Source organism: Prenolepis imparis, unplaced genomic scaffold (assembly GCF_030444845.1).
Source record: "Prenolepis imparis isolate NDT839.2.m4 unplaced genomic scaffold, iyPreImpa1.0 SCAF_1, whole genome shotgun sequence".
NCBI lineage: Eukaryota > Metazoa > Arthropoda > Insecta > Hymenoptera > Formicidae > Prenolepis > Prenolepis imparis.
The window spans coordinates 18,090,481-18,113,520 of record NW_028141159.1 but is presented as its reverse complement, the minus strand read 5'-3'; the positions used below and the strand labels follow the sequence as shown (position 1 = coordinate 18,113,520).

At 37.6% G+C, this 23,040-nt stretch overlaps 1 protein-coding gene across 11 annotated transcripts in view; it reads left to right on the top strand.

Moving 5' to 3' along the window:
- Positions 1-23,040, top strand: part of Kdm3 (Lysine demethylase 3) — a 283,441-nt gene that overhangs the window by 64,919 nt on the left and 195,482 nt on the right. For 10 of the 11 annotated variants that reach the window (XM_083034681.1, XM_083034671.1, XM_083034664.1 and 7 more), the window contains 3 exons: positions 2,918-3,112; positions 5,567-5,651; positions 6,021-6,109. In XM_083034681.1, coding sequence (XP_082890807.1) covers positions 2,918-3,112; positions 5,567-5,651; positions 6,021-6,109 — 369 coding nt within the window. Of the gene's footprint in view, positions 1-2,917; positions 3,113-5,399; positions 5,422-5,566; positions 5,652-6,020; positions 6,110-23,040 lie in introns of those variants that run through there. The other variant, XM_083034676.1, reaches the window with a different exon arrangement.

Genomic DNA, 23,040 nt, shown 5'->3' with positions numbered 1-23,040 from the left:
TAAGCCGCTCCGCGACGAGTATCTCCGTACAGGATGCCATATGTTGCGCGAAATCTTCTACCGATTATGCTTCGCGATAAATGGGCCTTCTCTTAAGCACGCGGAATGACTTTACAATGATTACAAACGATACCGAGGCCGGACGGCGCTTGCTGGTTACATGCAAGCACTTTCATTTACGATAAACGAGAAAATCACGAGAAGTGCTATTTCATGTATGTGCACGTACGCATATACATACAAATGTTTACACAGATCTTGTACGAGGAGATAATTTAAATGATAATTTAGAGATGGAAAATACTGTGCGTGTGTGTATATATATATATACATATGTGTACGTACATTTATTTAAATGCGTGGTACGATATATATTACGAAAGAGAATTCTTACACGAATATCATATATATTTAACGTAATTTTAGCGAAACTATATGATTGTTGAGACAGGTGCATTTTAATCAATATTCTTTTAATGCTTATTTGCGTGTCTTTCTGTTGTCGAAGATGGAAAATAAGTTGGAAAAAAATTAATATAATTTTTTTATAAACGCGAAGATGATAATAATGCTTTGTTTGAAATCTGTGACATTTTTGCGATAACGTCAATACTCTAAGACAAGCACTACACAATTAAAATATTTTTAATTAATTGCTTTTTGTTATCTTGTATAAAGTTTCTATAGAATATTAAAGCATTGAGGATGAAAGCGCAATAAAACTAACGTAATTTTAATTATAATACTTAGCACTCTGAGAAGAGTTTATGGTGCACTTTACAATATTAATGTTGGAGATACCAACTTGCAAAGTACATCGAGTTTGAGAGATGTGCATTATATTTCCAGTCTTATACAAACTAATTATTATTCGTATAATTGCGTAATTCTCTTTGACTGTACGAGGCTGCCTTTTCATCATCTCTCAAGCATTTATTTTGTTCGATTCATTAAAATAATGAAAGCTTCCAGAAATAATCTGGAAAAAAGTTGGAAGAATACACAGATCGTAGAGGACATAAGATAATAACGGTTCGAAAACAAAGTTAAGCTTATGTCATCAAATCTGATCGAATCGTAATGTTCTTCGTCGCGAGGTCGCGGTCATTCCCGTTTACAGGGTGCCTCAGCTCTTAATTACGTTTCTCTTTATCTACAGATTGCCTGAGAAATCTAAAGACGATTTTCTGTCAGTAAAAATTTGATAAAAACTTCATTTTCGCTGACAAATTAATTCCCTCGTTAATTTTGTCATGCTTTCAACTTTTTCATTTAATGTTATCTTGCATCACAGATTGAGATTCCGAATTTAATTTAGAATTAAAAAGGAGAAAATCTGTCAAATAGAGAAAGAAAAGACGACTGGCCTTCTTCTCTTCTTTGAGACTTCGTCATATAAGGTGTCTCGCGAATCGCGTTCACGAACACTGTGTAGACATTAAGTGCACTCGACGCTTTGGTAATAACGTTCTAATTGCCGTTGTATTACTACCATTAACGCGCCTCGCACCGTCACGCTGTGCGAGCGATTGCATAACACGTATCTGACGTAACGGCGTAATAGTGACGTAATGAAACACGGACACGAGCGATGTGCTCGCTCGAATGCATACTCGTCATCGGGAAAAGCAATCACGGAGAAAAAAACCGAAGATTGACATTATTATATTTAATGAATCTATGTAATTTTACTCTTAAGCAAAGCTGCCATTTTATATGTCACTATTGCCTTATTTATAAATATACAAAATCGCATAGAAAATGGTCATATATTTTGATGAAGATTATTTATTACACACATCATTTCTCACTAAAAAATTTAATTTAATATTAATAATATTAATAATATAAGTATAAAATATCGTATTGAGATTAGTTACGATTCTTCGTCGATTTATATAGTTGAGAAACTAGCCGGTGAACTAATTAACGTTTTTTCAATGTCGCATTTCCATTGACGCTCTAATTTGTGTGTGTGTGTGTGTGTGTGTGTGTGTGTGTGTGTCTGTGTCTGTGTCTGTGTGTGCATGTGCTGAAAATTATCGAGATATCCAATCATAGATTTGATAACAAAGGAATATTAAATATTCAAATGCTACTTTCTATTCCTATCGGATATAATTTCTCGACAGACTGCATTCTTACGCGTGTTAATAAAACATTCTCACATCGATTATATTGATCGTGTAATGAACGTGATAATATCACGTTTTTCTGGCTTCGATTTAAGCTATTTGGTATCTCAAGTTTTTTAGCGCCCTGTTTTTTATTATTTCCACAATAGGTTATAATTATATTAACACATGAAATAAAAACAGAGTCAACGACATACAAATGAGATAGAATGTGCACGACCTCTTTGTTTAGCATATAACGACACTAATAACGTTATGCAGTAACTAAAGTATTTGTTAAGATGATATATTGCATATATGTATAACTCGAATGTAGTTAATTATTATTATCTACAAAAATATATCTTACAATTTGCTCTAAATAAGAACAATGTGTACAATACATTGTCATCTATTTCTGTTCTCCGTATTTTTATTTGAAATATTAATTTGTTTAAAGTTCATAAAATTATTAGTGAGTTTTTTTAACTTGTTTTTTTTTTAATTTTAATTTTTAGATTTTATTTTATAATTAAAAATCAGATCTGTTAAAGCGTAGCACACAAATCTCGGGAGATTTGTTTTTTATACGAAAAACAAATTTCTTGCCCGCAGTTTTTCACGGAAATTTCATTTTCTTTTATTATCTCTTATCAAATTGCATGGATTTTTACTTTTTCCTCATTTTTTTCCCTTCCAAAATCGCGGACAGCTTCTGGAATCAGTGGAATAGTCCGCTTTTCTTCTTAATCAAGTTCCACGGACGAAGCTTTAATCCCGGTCTTTTTTGCTCGTTTTTGCAGCAGGACTGGGAGCTGACTAAGGGAACGATGCCCTGGGGAAACGCCGTTCGGAGATGGGCTGAGATGCAGGACGGTCAGAGGATCCTGCTGACTACGCCTAGCGTTCTGGTCGGTTTCAGGGTCGAAGTTTATCGGGCGGAAGGCACCACACAATGGTACACAGCCGTGATCGTCGGTTATAACGAGTCCACTAAGGTAAGTCCGGCTAGATAATAAATATTATGGCGACGTCTTATCAGTATATGAAAACTGTCCTGTCGCAGTTTGGGAGATTCTCAGCTATATTAAATTTGACAATATTCGTTAATATAATATACTAATATTTAATATTTGCGATTCGCGATGAATGTCGTTGGAAGAAATTATTAATTATACAAGTCTATTTAAAGCTATTTTTGAAATTTCTATATTTTAACGACTTTTCATGAATTTGGTTTTGTGACACGAATCGAAGTCGAAAGAGTAAGAAAATAGATTAAAAATTTTATTTGATACTTTTTATGAATTTAGGTTGTGCTATTTTCGAGTATTCTTTATCAATTTGGATCAATTTATTTGCTTGTCAGATTTATAATAGATCGAGATTTAAAAAAAAATATATCGGATTTCAGTTTTGATGACGAACAATTCTGCAGTTAAATGACATATTAATTGTTCAGCAATTAGTTATTAGAACCAATTTTGTTAATTCTTTTATAATCTTTCACAAACATTATATATACATTATAGCTGATTAAATTTATAAATTTGCATTGATTTGTCATTATATATACTCAAGAAAAATGCAACCGTATCTAAATGATTCAAACGAGCAAATTTTTTTCTGTGTTCGATATTTTCATCGTTTTTATCGTTAAACATCTTAAGATAGAGCGAACGAACGACGGACTCGCATTGTCGCGAAAGTAATCCTCCTCGTCTTGCCTTGCGCGGAAGCTTCCGATAATTTATCCTGGCACTGTCGCAGCATTCCTATTGGAAAACTAAATCCCTGAAATAGTCGGCGACGAGGAAACGTTACGGAAAAGGTGCAGGAATCGAAGGGCGAAGGAACATAAAATATCGGGTTGTCTGAGGAAGCTTTTGTCGCTTCGCGCGCTTTTTCTTTTCCGTCTTTTTATTCCCTTTGTATATACGTCTGCCTCGAATATTCCTCGAGAGTGCCAGCGGAATCGAATCGCTTGCCTGTTGAAGTTTATTCGAATATTCTTATAACTTTGTCTCGCGGATAAAGACTTGTAAAATATCGCGAAGAGATGACGAAGAACACATCAAAATGTATGAGAGACGTGCATTGTGCACCAATCATTCATTATGCACAATGAATTAATATAAATGTGAAATTTTGCAAGCTTTATTTCAGTATTATGTCAAATGAATTTTATACATCGATTTTATGTAATTTAATTTTAAGAAATTAAAATTAAAAAATATTTTTCAAACAGAGATTTTTCGCGAATTGATATTCTTGAAAATTGTCTATTGTAATGTATCAAAGTGATAGAATCTCGTTGAACTGCTTAACGTTGGTAAAGTTTAAATTTTATATCAATGTGCAAAGGTTCCAAGCTGTAACTATAACCATAACAATGCTGTCAATAAGCGAGTAAAAATTGAGTTCGCCGGAAATTACGTCGACGTGTACACAAATGGCACAAATTCAATCGCCTTAATGCGTATCTCGCAACAGGCAGACGATTCTGTCTCGCCGCTGATCAATTAAGCGCATTGACAAGAAGAGGCGTCGATCGTGATGGCTCTTAACGAGAAGCCAGACCATCGATCTCTGACCCTCGAATTGACAGACAGCCGCTTTGCGGTCCGCTGAGGCAAATCACAAAAATTCTCAGAAGAATAAAAAAATGATTAAAATGTTCATACATATATACATAAATTCTTCATTTCGCGAATAAAATTATTTGCATCGAAATCGATTCGAAATCGATGAATCTTGAGGTACATTCCGTTTCACGCATGATGCGCATGAAGTGACAAAAAATTTATAGTTCACGTCACGCATAATATAGATCTTCTGTTGTTTCATGCGCATCATGCGTGAAACGGAATGTACCTTTGGTTTGTTAAATTTAATGAAAAATGAACGGAGAAACAAAAAGAATAGTATAAATAAATGATCGCAAAATTCTGAGAATTTATTTGTTTTTAAAATTCTAGATCTCTGTTTGTATATAGTATAGTTAAATATTTTAATGTCTAATACACATCTACGTACATTCTCTCTCTTTGCAAACGTGGACAATATATGCGAACAATATTTGAGTGCCTGCGGATTGTATGCGAACAAATATGTTATACACGGATAGTATCTGTTCGAAAAGGAAAATTCCAAAACAAACATCTGTAGGTCAGAACGTATTCGTAAACAAAGTCTCTCATTCTAAGTTTGTCTACCAAACGTTCTCGCGTTTATGCTCACTTTAGTCGTGGACAGACAGCGATGAAGATCGTTCTTAAATTTTATTGAAGACGTGTTTAATGATTAAGTATGAACACAAAATATTGTACGTATGTACATAGTATGTTGAAAGTGACTACTACGCGTTGTTTACGTATATATATGTATGTAGATGTGTATGTTTAATACGTAGCGCGTATCTTGTGGTCTGATTATTATTAATACATTTTTAGGATTTGACTGTCACCGACGACACGGTCCTCGAAGATCACAACGAGGATCCTACTTTAGTACAAATGCGACTGATTGGCGATGGAGGTGAGAAACTTTAATGCATTTAATTGGTAAAATGTAGCGATTAAATTTATATCGGAAAATTTTTATATGCAAAGCTCAATTTAGTATGAAAAAGCAGATACTATATTACTATCATATTAAGAAGCGTTTATGTATAAAATAATGCTAAAAATTGTATTGGATCACATCGTATATCTTTATATAGTATGCTGCTTAATATTATTTAATATTAGATGATGCTGCGCGAATACAGAGATAATTTCTTATTATTTTCAAAACTGTGCTAACGCACATTTGATCGTAACTTTATAAACAATATTGTCGAATAAGTGGGACACAAAATTACGAAGCATACTGAAATACATTTTCGTTTTTTTCTCTCTTATGCAGTCGTCGAGAGCATCATGAGGGGCGAGGTCGTCGGCATGACACCGAGGAGGTCGAGGTCATCGACTGCTCTGACGCACGCGCTCGTGGTGGTGAGTGAAATCCAATTTCGTTCTATTATTAAACGTTCTGCATATAATTTACGATCAGCGAGTATTATAAACAGGAGATATATCGACGCACCTTTATACGCGCATATTTCTCATACTGTCACGCATATAATATATAAATCGTGTCTACAACAAAATTTCCGGAAATTAATATATTCGGAAAATATATTTTTATACGTCATATAAAATTATCAAATTCTATAAACATACATCATATTTTTATTTAATTGCAAATTATAAATTTGCAAACTTATTTTGAAAAGCAGGATTTACTTTAAATTTTCTTTTTTATAATTCGAAGCATCTTGGACGATTTCTTTTCTTCGTCAATGTCTAAGTAGTAAAATAATGGTTTCACGCGTATTATTGCAAAAAAGTAAAATACAAATTATTTATTTAAATGTTAAAGCTTCTAAACATTTTTTTATCTTTCTGCATATTCTCCGTAAGTCGGATCAATGTAGTCTGTATCAATCTTAATCGCTTTAAAAAATATTTATGCTAACGCGTACGTTTTGCGATGTTCGATATTTATCGTGGCGTTGAATTGGCGCTAATCGAAATTTCTGCAACGCTAACTAGTAGACGATGTTTTTGCTAAACGGTCGAAATCGGCGATAACGACGAAATAATTCGCGCGACCGAGTCTTGAATTAAGGCGCGCGATAATCTCTCGTGTCGAGGCAAACATCTTCTCCGCGCGTGACGATAGCGTGCGGTTGTCACGTGGTAAACCATAATTGGAATCGGGCCGATGTGTCGTTTTAAAAGGAAACCGCTGCCGCCGGTAATCGCGTCTCGATGTTGCGCTCTCGCAACACGTACACTTGGTCGCATACGTTCACGACATATGTTGTCGACGTGCGAACACTCGAGACAAGCATCATCGATCACGTTTTACTCTCGTTAGTTGCCGTATACTCGATTTGCTGTATAGTCGAGATTCGAACGGCGGAATGCTAGATTTGCTATAGCTTAGGTATGTATTTATCAAGACATTTCTGTTTAATTTTCGACGCTTCATAATTCATTAAGAGACTTGTACGAAGAGAAGGAGAAAGAGAGAAAATAAAATATTATTATCGATGTCATTATCTCGTAGCTGTTATCAAAGGTTATCGTGTTACCTGAGCTTATAGATAAGCAATTATACGGAAAATGGAACATCGATAATCAATCGTATAGGTGTCTTTAACGGAATTCGGTAACATCTTTGTCATAAATCATGGTAGATATGCGCTAATAATATCTCGTTCGAGATCATGATGCAAAACTTTGAAGATGACCTTGATAAAAGCGATATTTTTAGGATGCTTACTTAAATCTTACTTAAAGCTTACTTAAATCAAATACTGTGTACTACAACTTTTCTGTTGCGTATCGTATCGAGGAGTGTTAAATTATTTTTTATTTTAATGTTAAAATTGAATTTGCGTGAAAATATATATTGTCTAGGGTCTAGGGAAAATAAGTATATATGTGAAAATAAGACTCATTATATATTTTCTCGATTGCATAGCGATTCCAAAATTCGCTAGTGAAATATTCAGTTATTGCGATCGCAAGAGTGTGTGAATTAAGTATAAATAGATTTCATAATAAGCTTCATATATAACGATTATCAATACTTAGGCGTATATTTTCCTACAATCAATAAATAATGATATAAATAATTCGACTAACATTTCGCCGGCAGCATTTTTGCTGTAGGAAACCAACCTCTGCGTCGGGGGGAACTGTCCTCGTAGAAGCACAGCTTCGAAACACTTTACACTCGCGTTACTTTATTTCGTTGGCGACGAGCGGCGACGCCCGGGTTTTAACTATCACAATCTTCGACGCGTTTCGATGCTCCATTTTCGCATCGCCGCTTTTTTTTAACACCCACTTATCGCGGGGCCTTGTCGAACGAGAAGATGGCGATTTGTTCGCGACGCACTCAGGAGTCGCCGATATTCCCGAATTAGCGAATTAAAATTAGATTTCCGGCCGACGAGATTAATTTCGCGCGATGTCGATACACGCAACGCGATCGAATGCGATAATTAACGGCGTAAAGACACTAATTAATATTCGTACTTTCGTGGCCCGGCAATTAGCGCGCGACCGTTGATCAGAAACAATGCGGAAATGCATTAGAGGGCGGCATCATTCTAGATTGTGTTCGGAAATTTATTCACCAAAATGCAGCATTTGACCGACCAATCAGAGAGCGAGCATCTCTTTGTCCTGATTGGTCAATCGAGCTCTTCACTCTAGGTGAATATACTTCCGAACACAATCTAGAATGCTGCCCTCTAATGCATTTCCGCATAGTTTGTGATCAATGGTCGCGCGCTCATCGCTGGTCCAGGAAAGTACAGGTATTAATTAGTGTCTTTACGTTAATTATCGTATAAATCCTGATCGCGATCACACGCGCGAAATTGATCTCGTCGACCGGAAATCTCGCGTAACGTGTTCGTTTATTAGTAGCAATTTCGGGACGCGCAAAACGCCAAGGTTGAAGTCGTTTGGGACGGAGGGGTGGGGGGGGTCGCGGCGTCGTGCGCAGCTCGGCCCGGGCGACCCCCTCCACTACACCTTGGCCATCCTGTCGCGACGTATTGCGCGTAGCGCGTCCCGGAACTGGCACTGACCGGCGTCAGTAATAAACGAACCATTACGCGAGACACCAGACCGACGAGTTCAATTTCGCGTGTGTGTGTTCGTGGTCGCGATGTCGGTACACGCGACGCGATTGGATTTATACGATAATTAACGGCGTGAAGGCACTAATTAATACTCGTACTTTCGTGGCACGGCGATAAATCGCGCGACCGTTGATCACGAACAGTTGAAAAGTGCACTAGGAGTCAGCATTCTAGATTGTGTTCGGAAATATGTTCATCTAGAGTGAAGAGCTCGATTGATCAATCAGGACAAAGAGATCCTCGGGCTCTGATTGGTCGGTTAAATGCTGCATTTTGGTGAATATATTTCCGAACACAATCTAGAATGCTGCACGCCCTCTAATGCATTTCCGCATTGTTCGTGATCAACGGTTGCACGCTCATCGCCGGTCCACGAAAGTACGCGTATTAATTAGTGTGTTTACGTCGTTAATTATCGTATAAATCTCGCGTACGTTTATTTGTGCCAGTCTGTGGCAGTTACGAAACGCGCAACACGTCGCGACAAGATCGCCAAGTTGGAGTGGTGGGGGTCGCCGAGCTCGCACGTACTCGGCCGTCCCCCCCTTCCATTCCAACTTGGCCATTTTGTCGCGACGCGTTGCACGTTCCGTAACTGGCACTGACCAGCAGTAATAAACGAACCGTTACGCGATATTCTCGGTCGACGAGATCAATTTCGCGTGTGCAATCGAGATCGTGATGTCGGTACACGCGACGCGATCGGATTTATACGATAATTAACAGCGTAAAGACACTAATTAATACTCGTACCTTCGTGGCCCGGCGATGAGGGCGCGACCGTTGATAACGAACAATTCAAAAGTGCAGTAGAAGGCAGCATTCTAGATTGCGTTCGCAAGTATTGTATATATAAAATATAGCGCAAATTCGGGAATATCGGCGACTCTGCGAGTGCGTCGCGGGGAAGTCGCCATCGTCGTTCGATAAGGCCCTGCGATAATTTGGCCTTGAAAAAAGCGGCGACGCGAAAATGGAGCATCGGTCGTGCGCGAATAAGCTCTCGCGTTTCTCGCGTTTTATCGAAACGCGTCGAAGATTGTGATAGTTGAAACCCGGGCGTCGCCGCTCGTCGCCAACGAAATAAAGTAACGCGAGTGTAAAGTGTTTCGAAGCTGAGCTTCTACGAGGACAGTTCCCCCCGACGCAGAGGTTGGTTTCCTACAGCAAAAATGCTGCCGGCGAAATGTGAGTCGAATTATTTATATCATTATTTATTGATTATAGAAAAATATATGCGCCAAAGTATTGATAATCGTAATGTATGAAGCTTATGAAATCTGAGAAATTATCGCTTGCCAATAATCATAATCAATAGTTTAATTGAAAAATCGTGGTTTGGGAGATGTATTGTGATCCGCATGGCACGTGCATCTCACGATTTATCGAAATACTCTGACTTAATTCCTAAATAATACACGCGGAATCGACCTAAATAATCCGCGCGGAGTCATCGAGCGATGACCAATAATCCAAAGTCGTTCGATTCTCAATCCAATAGAAAAATCGAAATTTATTTCACTCGCAAAACATCTCGTTTTATTGGCGAAACCTCGCGTCTTATTGGCGTTTCGAATTTTCTTCGAGCATCCTTTTTCGTTCCTCGTCGTGTCTCGTTCTTTTTCATTCGAGTCCACGCGGACTCGAGCCTCGAGCGTCGAGCGACTTTTTCTCTCTCTATTCTCTTTCTTCCGTCTCTCTCGCGCTTAGCTTATCTCTTATTCCTTATATGGCACGCTCGGCGAGCGAGCACCGGCTTCGCCTCGGTTCTTCAATGGGTAAACAAAAAACTGAAACTAGATATGCCGACTACTTTTTTCACAATTTTCAATGGTTTTAAGTGTCGCACATCGCACCTCGAAATTTGAAATTACATGTCGAGCTGTCATCGAGTTTTTTATCGTGGAGATTTTTGCCTTTTAGTACTCGTACAAATTTCTTTCGTACATGTATACTTATACACGCGAATATATAATATATCGTCGGTGTAGTTTCGAGCATTTTCTACGAGTGTAGGAAATAAATGTATACACATCTTTTAATGTATCAAATCTTTTACTAAATCATCCAAAATGTTACTCTTTTTTATAATATTAAATTTATAAACATAATTGCTCAATCTCGGAGTAGCGAAAAATTAGTATTGTCGATTTTTCGTCACTAAACTATTGAAACTATGGAACACAATTAATTATTTTAATTCATACTTTTACGATTTTATATTACGAATGTTTTATAAATTATAATGATTATTCGATCGTAATGATTATTCGAATTTCTATGTCAATATGGAATTGTTATTGATCGCACGCAGTTAGTTAACAAAAAGTTGATTTTAGAAACAAGATAAATAAAAAATAAAAGTAAAATATGATATTCTTAATTGAAAATTTAACTTGTATACAAAACTGAACTATTTCGCATTATATTATCGCATTATAGAAGTAGTTCGCATTATATTATGCGCATTAATTTTTTTAATTATGCGGACAGAAAAAGTATTTAAACAATTAAGCAATTACAGAAATAAGTCAATATGTGCAATCTCGAATTCATCTATTAAGAAACATAAACATTTTGTCGCTTTGTGACAAAACTTCAGCAGATATTCTTCTTCATATATAATCCGAAATTTATATGTATATTCTGAAATAAAAAACAAATAGAAGCGAAGGAATTTACTATAATGCAGCAGACTAATACAGCGCCGTATACATTGATGTTTTGTGGGAAATTTTACTCTTTTTTTACATAAAATTTTAAACATTCTTACATAGCGATAATAAAACATTAATTCTTATTCTGCAGATATTGATATACAGTAAAACAAATGAATAAATTACTCCGAATTTTTTTGATGTTGCAAATTACGAAAAACAAACGAAATATGAAAGCATTTGAGATCTTAGTATTGTTATTAATATTGTTACGTTACTGCATTCTGTATAGTAAGCATCCTAAAAATATCGCTTTTATCAAGCTCATCTTCAAAGTTTTGCATCATAGTCTAGCTCGAACGAAATATTATCCTAAGAAGCAATTAGCGGAAGCGTTTTTATTGCGACTTATGTTTGATAGATTTGGACGACAGCGATAATCTCTGCGAAAATCATTATTTTTGGAATCGTAAATGCTTTTATACACTCGAAAGGTAAATTTCTATATTAACGTCATCACCTCTGATTTGCTTCAAAATTAACATGAAGCTTCTTTTTAGTCTACAATAAAGATATATGATGTTTTCAAGCCGGGTAAACAATATGTTGTCTTTGGAAAAACGCCATTTAACGATTTTTTTTAAAGACAACATATAGAGAGAGGGGCGAGGGAGAGCCTGATTATTTGTAGTAATAGTTGATATAAAATACAGGCGAGTATACGTGTCATATCAAATTGTAAGTTATCGAGGAAACATTTGTCAAACTTCCTGTTTTCATTTTCGGTATACAAAGCGATGCCTATGCGTATAAAGCGTTTCCCTTTAACGCGGAAAATCAATAGAGTCGAGCTTGCAGCATCCTCGGGCTTTTAGGAATCGGGAAGCCCGGAATAGAGTCCGTTGCTACCTTAGCGGCCGACTTCCGTCGTGTACGCGAATACTCCATTTTCCTAGTTCTCTCTCCCTTTTCCCTCATTCCCTTTATCTCTTGTATTCCCTTCGCTCGATTTTCTGTCGAGGCGGCAATCGAGGGCATAGTTGTCGTGCTTGCGTACTGAATTTCTCTTTGCGAGAGATATACGTGTGCTTCCGGATTCTAGATAACGTGATTGTCGAACTAGATGAACGGATGTCATGTTGCGGCACTGATACTAGAATACTGTTCGCCGATTTTTTTTTGCAAATGCATTTTGTCGTGAGTCACACCCTACTTTTCGCAAAGCCTCTCTTCCCACAAACATATATCTCAAAATCGTATTACAGTTCATTTATTTTGCCGAATTTCGAAGTTTTCAGACATTAAGTGAATATAGAAAATCAAATTCTTTTGTTTTGTACCATGTTTTATTTCAAACTATCGCGCGTACAATTTTTAAAATTTTTATTAATAGAAAAAAATGAAATATGCATTGAAAAATTATTTTTATCGTGATCTTTTGCAGCAGAAATCTTGTAAAATGTATATAAATGATAACGAAACAAAACGAGATCTGTAGATATTTATGAAATCAAATTTTTGAAAATGATATCTATCTTGTTACAAAATGACTAAATTACTAAAATTTTAGTCATTTTCACAATCTTTCTAAATATGCGGCTATATAGTGTACTATATTGAATTCTGTGATTTATTATTCTCCGGAAATAACGAATCTCTCTCTTCCTCTCTCGTTCTCTCTCTCGTTCTCTCTCTCGTTCTCTTTCTCTCTATGGAGAGTTAATTAATACGGACGGAACGAGTATTTTGCCCTTTTCACAAATGCAAATCAGACGCCAATTCGGCATTGTTCTCCGGGATCAACCAGTTCTATTCCGCGGCTTATGTTGTCAAATTTGTCGACATAAATCTCGCGATTTATCGCCTCGATGGCTGGATCTGTTACCTCCGCTATCTACAACGACATGAGTGCGACGAGAATAACGGCAATCGTAATTGCATATTCCATTGCCTGGAACCGCGTTCTGCGTTGACATGAAATCGTTATTAACTGCCTCGGAGATATAATTAAGCAGCGCGCCGTCTTTTTCCGATTCTACAGTGGGATGTATTCGTATACTTTAAAATACATCGTTATAATCTCATGCAAAAATAACCAACGCCACTTAAATGTCACATTTCGATTTATTCCGCGATACCATTTCCAGCGTGGAGAGATACCCTTACCTAAATACATGCAGACGTCTATTAAATCAAGTAGCAAGATTTCGCTGTAACATGACATGCCTATCGGTGGAAATAACTGGGTGATAGCAAATAACTAGACGTAAATTAAGCGCGATTATTATTAGTAATGCAATAATATAGTAATATAATAATTATACAAATATGTAATATATTTAAAATAGAGAAAATAGGAGGGAGAGCGCACAATAAGATAAATTTATTCTTATCTTTTATAGTTCATTTTAATTAAATCTTTTTTTAGATATTATTTTTGTGGAAATTTAACGTAAAAAAAAATTTATCAGTATACGTATTTGGTGCGAAAAATAACTGCGGCAAATAATGGCCATTCATTCAGCTCTCATTAAAGAAAAATCAATAAATCAATAAAGACAGAAATCGAATTTATCAGGTATATTAAGCTATCTAAGCCGAATCATCAAAACACAATAAATTATATATGGAATTAATTTGCTAATTTTTTGCTATTTTTTGCTGTAAAAAATAATTTTTTTGCTCAAACCATTAAAAAGTTACGAAGGGCTAGATAGCTTAATATTAAGCTATCTAGCCCTTCGTAACTTTTTAATGGTTTGAGCAAAAAAATTATTTTTTACAGCAAAAAATAGCAAAAAATTAGCAAATTAATTCCATATATAATTTATTGTGTTTTGATGATTTAGCTTAGATAGCTTAATATACTTGAATTTATCGTACAATAAAAAGAACGTTCAGTAATCCTCGAGCGTCTTGTATTCTTCGCTTAAGCGGATTCGATTTAGTTTCGCGTCGAACATTTTGTTCATTCGTCTTGGGATTTAGCGGGGCGCAATTCATCGACGGCTTGGTACATTCCACCACACGGCAAAGGTCACGAAAGAAAGTAATTCCTTGGCTGGTTTCCACCTTGCTCCGGTTGCAAGGATAATCACAGGGCGGAGATGGATTTCGCGACGAAAGAAAATGATTTATGAACGCCCCCTTGAAAGACGTGAAGTGAAATGAGTGGAGTAGCAGGAGGGAGAGGGAAAGAGGAGTTAGGGAGGGAGAGGGGAGATTACGAAAAGCCCCTTTCGCATTAAAGGGCATTGTAAGATCGAAGGGAGCGAATTTCGCGCAAAGTTTCCTCGAAGTTTCCCCAAAGTACGAAGAAATCTAGGAAGTAGAAATAACTTGTTCGAAAGGCGACGCCGCAAACTCGCGAGAATCGGGCGTTAACGATAGAAAGTTCGGAATTGTCAAAGCGGGCGGATAGTTCTTTTAAAGCGGCCATCAAGCCCGAATAATTCGATGGCAACTTCTGATTGCCGTTTCTAATTTTCCACCATTTCCAGCAGCCATCGTCTGGCGCGAGGTCCATCGCGATGTATCCATGAGTTTTCACGGATTATTCTGCTCGCCGGTGCGGGAAAGTTATCGTCGCAATTTCCGCGATTAGATCTCTCACGTCCCGTACAATTTGCTACGTTAAATCGTGTTTTTACAGCTTTCCAGTCACCCGTGAAGCGTTAAGTTCACGCATTATCTGAACATTAAGAAATACTCTCCTTTTTTTTTTCTTTTTCTCGCTTCGCATACTCGTGCATGACCGCAGTTTATGCAAGGTTAATCGTTTTTGAAAATGAGATTTTAATAACATGTTCGTCTCGCATTGGGTTCTATTATCTCAGATTGATGATATTAAGTTTACATAATAAATCATCGAACATCCCAAGTGATTATCTTCAACATTGTGATTTATAGTTACATGAATATATCCAGCTTTTTCTATAAATTTTTAAAAAATTTTTAAAAATACATAAACTTTTATAGGATTCATAGATCTTTATGTTCTTCACATCTTTTTTTAGATAATTGTTAGGTGAGAGAAAAGTAATTACTCTGACGTGAGCTTGTTCGTGAATTAAAATCAAGGAAATGCTTGCTTATAAACGTCCCGTTGCGTTTGTCTATTTTCGCGATGCATATATACAGGAATATCGCAAGCTGCGCATAAACTTTCATCTCGCTCGTGGTAGAATTCATGAGTCATGTCGAGTACTTTGGTCCGCGGGCGACGCGACGTCGGAAAGTTCGAGGCTGGCTTATACGAGTTCGAAAACTCGCAGAAAGGGATTAAACCTTGGCGACTACTGCCACGTAATGGAACTCGCTTGCGAGAGAGGCATGTTCCTCGAAGACGATCGTTAGGAGAGCTTACGAGACGAAGCAGTGTCGACGAAGAAACATTCGTCTTTAAAATATCAATTATTGTAACTTTGCTTTTTTTTGTTTTTTGTGATTCTCAAAATTGGTTTACAATTCTTTTTAATTCCATCTGGTGGAAAGAATAAATATGATATGATCAAATAGAAGATAATGATTAAGCTATCTTACGTTGTATATATTTAGGAGGCTTCTCGAAACCTTCAAATTTAATTTTAATATTAAAACTATAAAATTTAATTTTGATAATTAAAATTAAGTCTTAATTTAAAAATCGTAAGAAGCGACTTTTTTGATTGAAGAAGAATGAGATTGAGAATTGATGTTTGTTTTCAATTATAAAATTTCTCTTTTTTTTTTTTTTTTTTTTGCGAATGAGATAACTATTCGCTATCCTACCGGAATATTTTTGTTTCTTTCCTTTATTAGCACTACTCATACTTCGTACCCGAGTCGTGACCTCGATTACTTTCGCAGCGGGATAAAACCGCGCCTACAGCGCGGCGAGAGAGAGAGAGAGAGAAAGACAGAGAAGGCGAAGGAGGATCTTTCCATAATTTCTCTTCGATCCTCATTTCCCTCATTTCTCATTAAACTCGCAAACATCTTCTCGCGTAGGATGAATACTCGGATCGAGACTTCAATTACGAGCCGTCCTCGCGCCGCAAAGTGCGCAACAGCGTTCCCGCGGCGATCGCAACTTTCTGTATAAACGCTAGTACTCGTCGTCGCGTACTCTTGGATTCTCTCGCAAACGCGGTTAAATCCTCGAAACAAGTCCCGTGAGCGAGCGAAAGTTTCGCGCTCTCCAGAAATCCCGGACAAATCCAACCTTCACGACAACTATTTTCAGGGACGTCCCAATGGAATTCCTTTCCTCCCCTTTTTTTAATTGATTATTTTTTACGTAATAAATTCAAATAAACAAGATGACGAGTGAACGTTTGAATAATTTTGTTTTCATTAGAATAATTTGTGGATACATTTGTCATTTTTTTAAAGATAAATAATACTGTGATAAAATCTATTAAATTAATTACGGTGGCATTGTTTTTAATGTAGAAAAATTTCACAAGCACAAAGTATTTCGAATGTCTGCGAGTTTTCCAATTATTTTGTCATGCCATATTAATTATCGCGCCAGGGTGATCGATTTCTTGGAACTACCCTCTTTTTCGATAAAGGAATAGAAATAAATAAATAATATAATACATAAGGAATCGCGCGCGCTTTCCGGATTTCGATTTTCGAATTTCGTTAAAGCTCGACGAGAGAAATTGCGTGCAACTACACTACTGTCTCTCGATAGTACTCACAGGGAGATTCGATTTACTTGAACCAGTAAATATCGGGCAAGCATTCCCTTCTCCCTGTTCGGAGCAGTTGGCTGGTCGCCAGTTTCCCTCGGACTCGCTCAAGTTCACCTGATATGATCGACTCGTAAGCTTTCTCTCACTTCCTTTCATCCCGCATTTCTCTCTCTCTTTTTTTCAATCTCTATTTCTTTCTATCTCTTTTGCTGCTCTCGTTCCTGCTCTCTCATCTTCTTTTTATGTTTTCCTGGCCCCGGCCGCTTTAGAGGATCGTTTGGCCAATAGGGGTGGTTGGCCGAGTCCAAGGGACACGGTTAAACCTTGCGGCATGTTGAGAGGGGTAGAGAGGCAGAGGGAGAAAGAGGGATAACGAACGAATGATGCAAGCGGACGGAGGGAAGGTTGATGAGGAGAAACAGGAAGGATAATGGCACGAGGAGACTAGAGTGCGACAGTGGGGTTGCGAGGGTGAGAGTGACGGAAAGAGAAACGCAGCCGAGGATTCGGGAGGGATGAAATGTGGGGAGGGAAAAGGGGGACGACGGCGTGGCTCGGTGCTGCGAACCCAGAATGGGAATCGGCATCCGAGAATGGTGTAAGAGGATGCGTAGCGTGGAAGGTAGGTGGGGCAGGGGGTGGCTGGCTGGCTGGATGGGGTTGGGGCGGCGGTCGGTAGCTGTATTGATTCTCGGGCAGGTCACGCGGGTGGGGACCATCCACCGGCGTCGCCGGGGTGGTGGCGGCACGAAGGGCTACGGACGGAAGGGCGTTGAGGGTGAGCAATGCCGGATGGTTGGTGCGAAACACACCCCTACCTGCCTATCTATCTATCTACCTACCTACCTACCTACCTACCTACCTACCTACCTACCTATCCGGCCGGGCTAACACAAAACATCACCCTGCAAATTGGTTAATTTTGCGTTGAACCTGCGGGAAAGTCCCGCCAAGTATAAAGGTATCCAACGACTTTGTGCCACGGATTATCGTCCTTCTTTCTCCTCTCTATCATAGAGATCTGCCCGTTCGAGTGAAGAAGTTGCTCACAGTCCTTCAGAATGCCTTGCCTGCTCGTCAGTATCGTTCTTACCCCAGTTTGCCGCGCGAAGTGAATTCCAGACAGCCTGTTCCGTCTTTTCTCTTCCATTCTGTTTACGTCTTGATATGGATATAGAATATATAGATATAGAGTAGACGAATTGTACATTCGGTGTCCCGAAAAGTTGAATTGATGCATGTCTTCAATTTTATAAATATACCGCATATCTTACCGTTTATTATCAAAACGAATAAAATATATCTGTTTCTCATAATGTTAATTTAAATATTATGCAACGATAAAAAATCTGAAACAAAAAATACATTACTTTTTACAAAAACTCGAAAATTATAAAAATAAAATAAAAGTCATTTGTCATATCCTTTTTATTAAAGTAAAAATAATAGTAATAAAACTGTAGGATATTTCTTCGCGTAAAGATATTAACGGTATTTGATATAAACGAGGTATGCGTCATAGAATACATTGCCAAGTTTACGGTTAAATCGTTAAAGCCTCGAACGTTAACCCCGTCTGGCATAAAGCGTTAAAGCCCCCAGCGCGGCGAGTAGATGAATTCGTCAGATAGCATCGATCGGGATGCGTCTGGTTTCGCTGATACGCGCATTATCGACGATCAGAGGCGGGTGCGAGCGAACTGTCGCTCATGCGAGCGAACTGTCGCTCATGCGAGCGTTAATTATCGCGCATAATCGTCGCGCGAAAACTGGGTTTTGCGTCGTGTCCTACAAACACGCCCCGTTACCACGCAACTTCCGCTTAAACGTCCGTAATATAAGGTAATCCAACTTCGGTAAAAACTTTCGTGAAAGTTTAATTGCGCGGAGAACTCGATGGTAGAAGCACTTTGCGTTAAGATTGGCGCGTTAAAATCGGGCGTCCCGATATGAAAACATAATTGCAATTTCGTAGCTTTTAGCATTTATAGCTATGTGACAGAACACCCGGTATAAATATAAGATTCTTCCTAAATTCAACTTCTAAAATTGAAAGAAGTTAAAAAGCGCTAATTCGTCAATTAGACTAAACAGTTTATATTTTCATGTGCTATGAATTATATCGACCGATCTCAAGTCGCTTTTTTAAACGAAAAGAACTTCGGAAAAATTTCTCAGTATTTCGACGCAAATAGCTCTTTTTACACACACGCCGCTTTTTTAAAGACGTCTAGTTTATCATTTTAGATATAAATATTCGATCGTCCAACAATAGACATCTGTGAGATAGAGATTTTCGCCGATCGAATTCTCTCGCGAGTCACGACGATATCATTTATTTCTCAGCTTCTGCACGTGGAAGGGGTGACCCTGGTGGCGTCTCCTTGAATCCTACGGGGGGTTGTTTGTGTCGTTCTATCCGCGATATTGTTGATGCGCGAACAGGAGCGTGACACAAACACGTATACATTCCGCATCAGCGTCTATCGTTTGCTCTCACTCTGGATCTACGTGTATACATGGATCTTAATATGTGTACGTTCACGCGCGCGCATCTATCCTCATTCTGGGGGAGACTCCTGGTGAAGCTGACGCGCGCGCGCCCGCGTTTGCACACACACAATACTCTCACACATATATATTCATACAGAGTCGCACACCTCGAATGTTACGCGGCGGCTGGCGCCAGAAGGCCTTCGTCGCCCGTTCCACCTGTTTGTGCCGGGAGTTTCCCCGCGAAACTTTCAGTTGCCGAACAACAAAGTTCCCGGCTGGCCCAACTATTGCCGCGAACGCGCGGCGCGTCGCGTTCTCGCTGTATGGATCGATACTTCGTAAGCTGCATAAATAAAGCCACGCCGTGGCTGCCTGGCTGTCTCTTTCTCTCTTCCTTTCTCTCTTCTTCTCTCTCTCTTTCTTTCTTTCTCTTTTTCTCTTTTTCTGTTGTTGCGACTTTGTGCTGGCTTCCCGCCTTTGGTTGACGTCAAAAGTTGGGAATCGCGGCGTTTAAGGGGAGAGGTCACGTCGCGAGACGAAATGTCAATGCTTAGGAATATGATGGTTACGTCGATTTCTGTGGGAGCAGAATAGCGGTTGGAAGGCTTTTATGGTAACAAAGCCGACGTGTATAGGAAACTCGAAAAAGATATTTTCTTGTAAAGCGAACGATGAAAGAGAGAGAGAGAGAGAGAGAGAGAGAGAAGGAGAGACGGTTTTAATTTTATTATCAAAGATTGAATAGGGCTAATTTTGCCGCATAATTAGTAAAGATAATTAGGTAATTTAAAGGAAAGATACGACTTCGGAGCAAAATTTATTATATATTGCAGAGATATAATATAATAATGAATAAATAATTTATTTCATTTCTATTTCTATATTTTGGAGCGATTAAGGTTGATTATATCCAAATGACGTCTATCTATATAATTAATTACATATTTAAAGAGTGATACATTAAATGAAATATCTAAATTAACAATTTAAACGTAATTTAAATAACACTTATCATTTTCAAGTAGATACATGTAACGATTGTATTTCGTCGTTGATTATTTAAGTTTCTTATCAAGAGATAATTTATTCTATTTCTGGACTATATTATAGAAATATTATAGAACTGATCATTTTTGATTAACATTTATTATTAATATGATAACTGTAGAAGCATAGTATGCTATATTAACTTTCTGTCAAAAATTCATATCTTGTTTCCACTTTTGTAAATCATATCTATTTTGCGCATACTGATGAAAATCTATTCACCGAAATATATTTAGCAATGAAAATTAGAATGTTAACAGAGTTATCGTTCGAGATGGAGAACTTATCGAGCTGTTAGAAATATTTCAAAATCTCAGCGAATAGGAAGATTAGGGACACAATGAGACACGCGAATTTATATTCTTCTTTCACACATATACTCTATCTCTCTCTCTCTTTACCTTCCGTTCTTTTTCTCCCGTTTTCTTTCAATATTGATTACCGATAAATTTCGCGTAGCCATACTCGACTAAGCGTAAAGGTAGCCATTTCGTTCATGGTTCGTCGATTCACAATGGGCTTCCGCCTAGAATCCTGGCTTCTGTTCACGTACACGCGGCGCAGAAATTAGTAAATGTACGTCATGCAGATTGTCTGCCTGCGGCAGGCACCCCTTTATCCTGGGCGATGCTCAGATCTGCTTCAGGTTCACGCTAAAGTAAACGTTTTAATTCTTCACTCGATGTCACAAAAATCAATCCAGATCATCCACTTGACTGATGCCTGATTTTTAAACTTTAAAAGTCTTTTTCGGGTCTTACTTAAATAGCATATAAATAGAATCACGTAATCCTTGCTGATTGGATTGTTTATTAAATATTAAATATCATCGATTATTTTTTTATTAAATTGTGGACGCTGTTTTTTTCCCTTTTTTTAATTTTCGCGAATGAATTAACGAGACAACCGATAATGAAAAAAATTCAACGGACTTTCGCACACATATTGCGTGTTTCGCGCGAAAATTTTGCATGGCATTAAAATTTTATTATCATCCAAGCACACAGGAAAAAAAAAGATACATTCCGAATTTCGACCAAATTGCTGGAATTGCAGATCTCTCTATCTCTCTCTCTCGATGTTTAAATAAATTGCAGCCTCGGGGAACGCGAAACGAGATTTATACGGCGTCGTATATTGCTCGAACGTTAAAACTTTTCGTGGAATCGTGTTATATGCGGGATGTAAAAGGACCGTGATCGGAAGCCGATAATTCGGCAGTCACTCTTTGAATGCACGTAACGCCGGCTCGACTCTTGATGGTGGTTCTGAAATTCGTCGATCGTGTCTCACGGTCGAATAAATCGGAATCATCGTGTAGAGGGGAATGCTGCGACGCGCATCGCATTAAGAAACGCGCCGTAAAATTGCAAAGTTTTTCGCTCGGCAAACTCGAATGGCCGAATGCCACCCTGGTTGAAATCGATATTCGTTCCGCTTTTGTCGAGCCGAAGGAGCTAAGTTCTTATTGCCTCGATATAATACGAAGGACGATGCGCGGGAACCGATCCTGACCTACATCAGGCAGATGCAAAAGGATAACACTCGTGTGTTTGTATCTCTCGTGAGAAGCAGCTTTGTCATTTTGTGGTTTATCTTATTTTGTCATCTCTTTTTCTCATTATAGTTGATTATTTTTTTTCATTTAATGTCAGAAAAAGAGGAAGACGAATGAAAAATTTAGCAGATGCATTGAAATTAAAATCTGATTTTTCTCTACAAAATGCTACCAAAATTTCAATTTTAATAAATTTTCTCTGTATAATATGCATTTTGTTTTTTTTATTTACAAAATTGAAATATATCAATAATTTTAAAATAAAGTAAAGAGTAGCTTTAGAGAAAGAGAGAGAGATTGCAAATGAACGTTTTTTCGTGAATTAAATTACGGGAATTAAATTAAATCAACAAATGCTTTTTGTTCGCTTAAATCCAAGCAAATTTTATATTTTCAGAGCTTCTGTCGAAATGTAACTGGCAAGATTATTAATGCAGAATATAACAGGATTTTGAAACATTTCGCATATATAAATTTACATTTTCTATTTTCGCATGCGCTACATTCTTATATATTGATATGAATATTAATGACAAGCTATATCTGTGCCGAATGTGATGTTAGTGACAATTGAATTTTATGTTTTTAAACGTTGATTTCTTAAGAATTAAATATAACTTTTAACCACGATAATCACAAGGCATTAATATGCTAAACTACGATACTAATATACGGCTATTTATCGCATTTGCAACAAGTGAGTAAAAAATGCCGCGTGTTTTGTTGCATCGTGATTTACTGCCCGGTCATTAAGTAACATATGAGCGTCAAGTTGTAACTT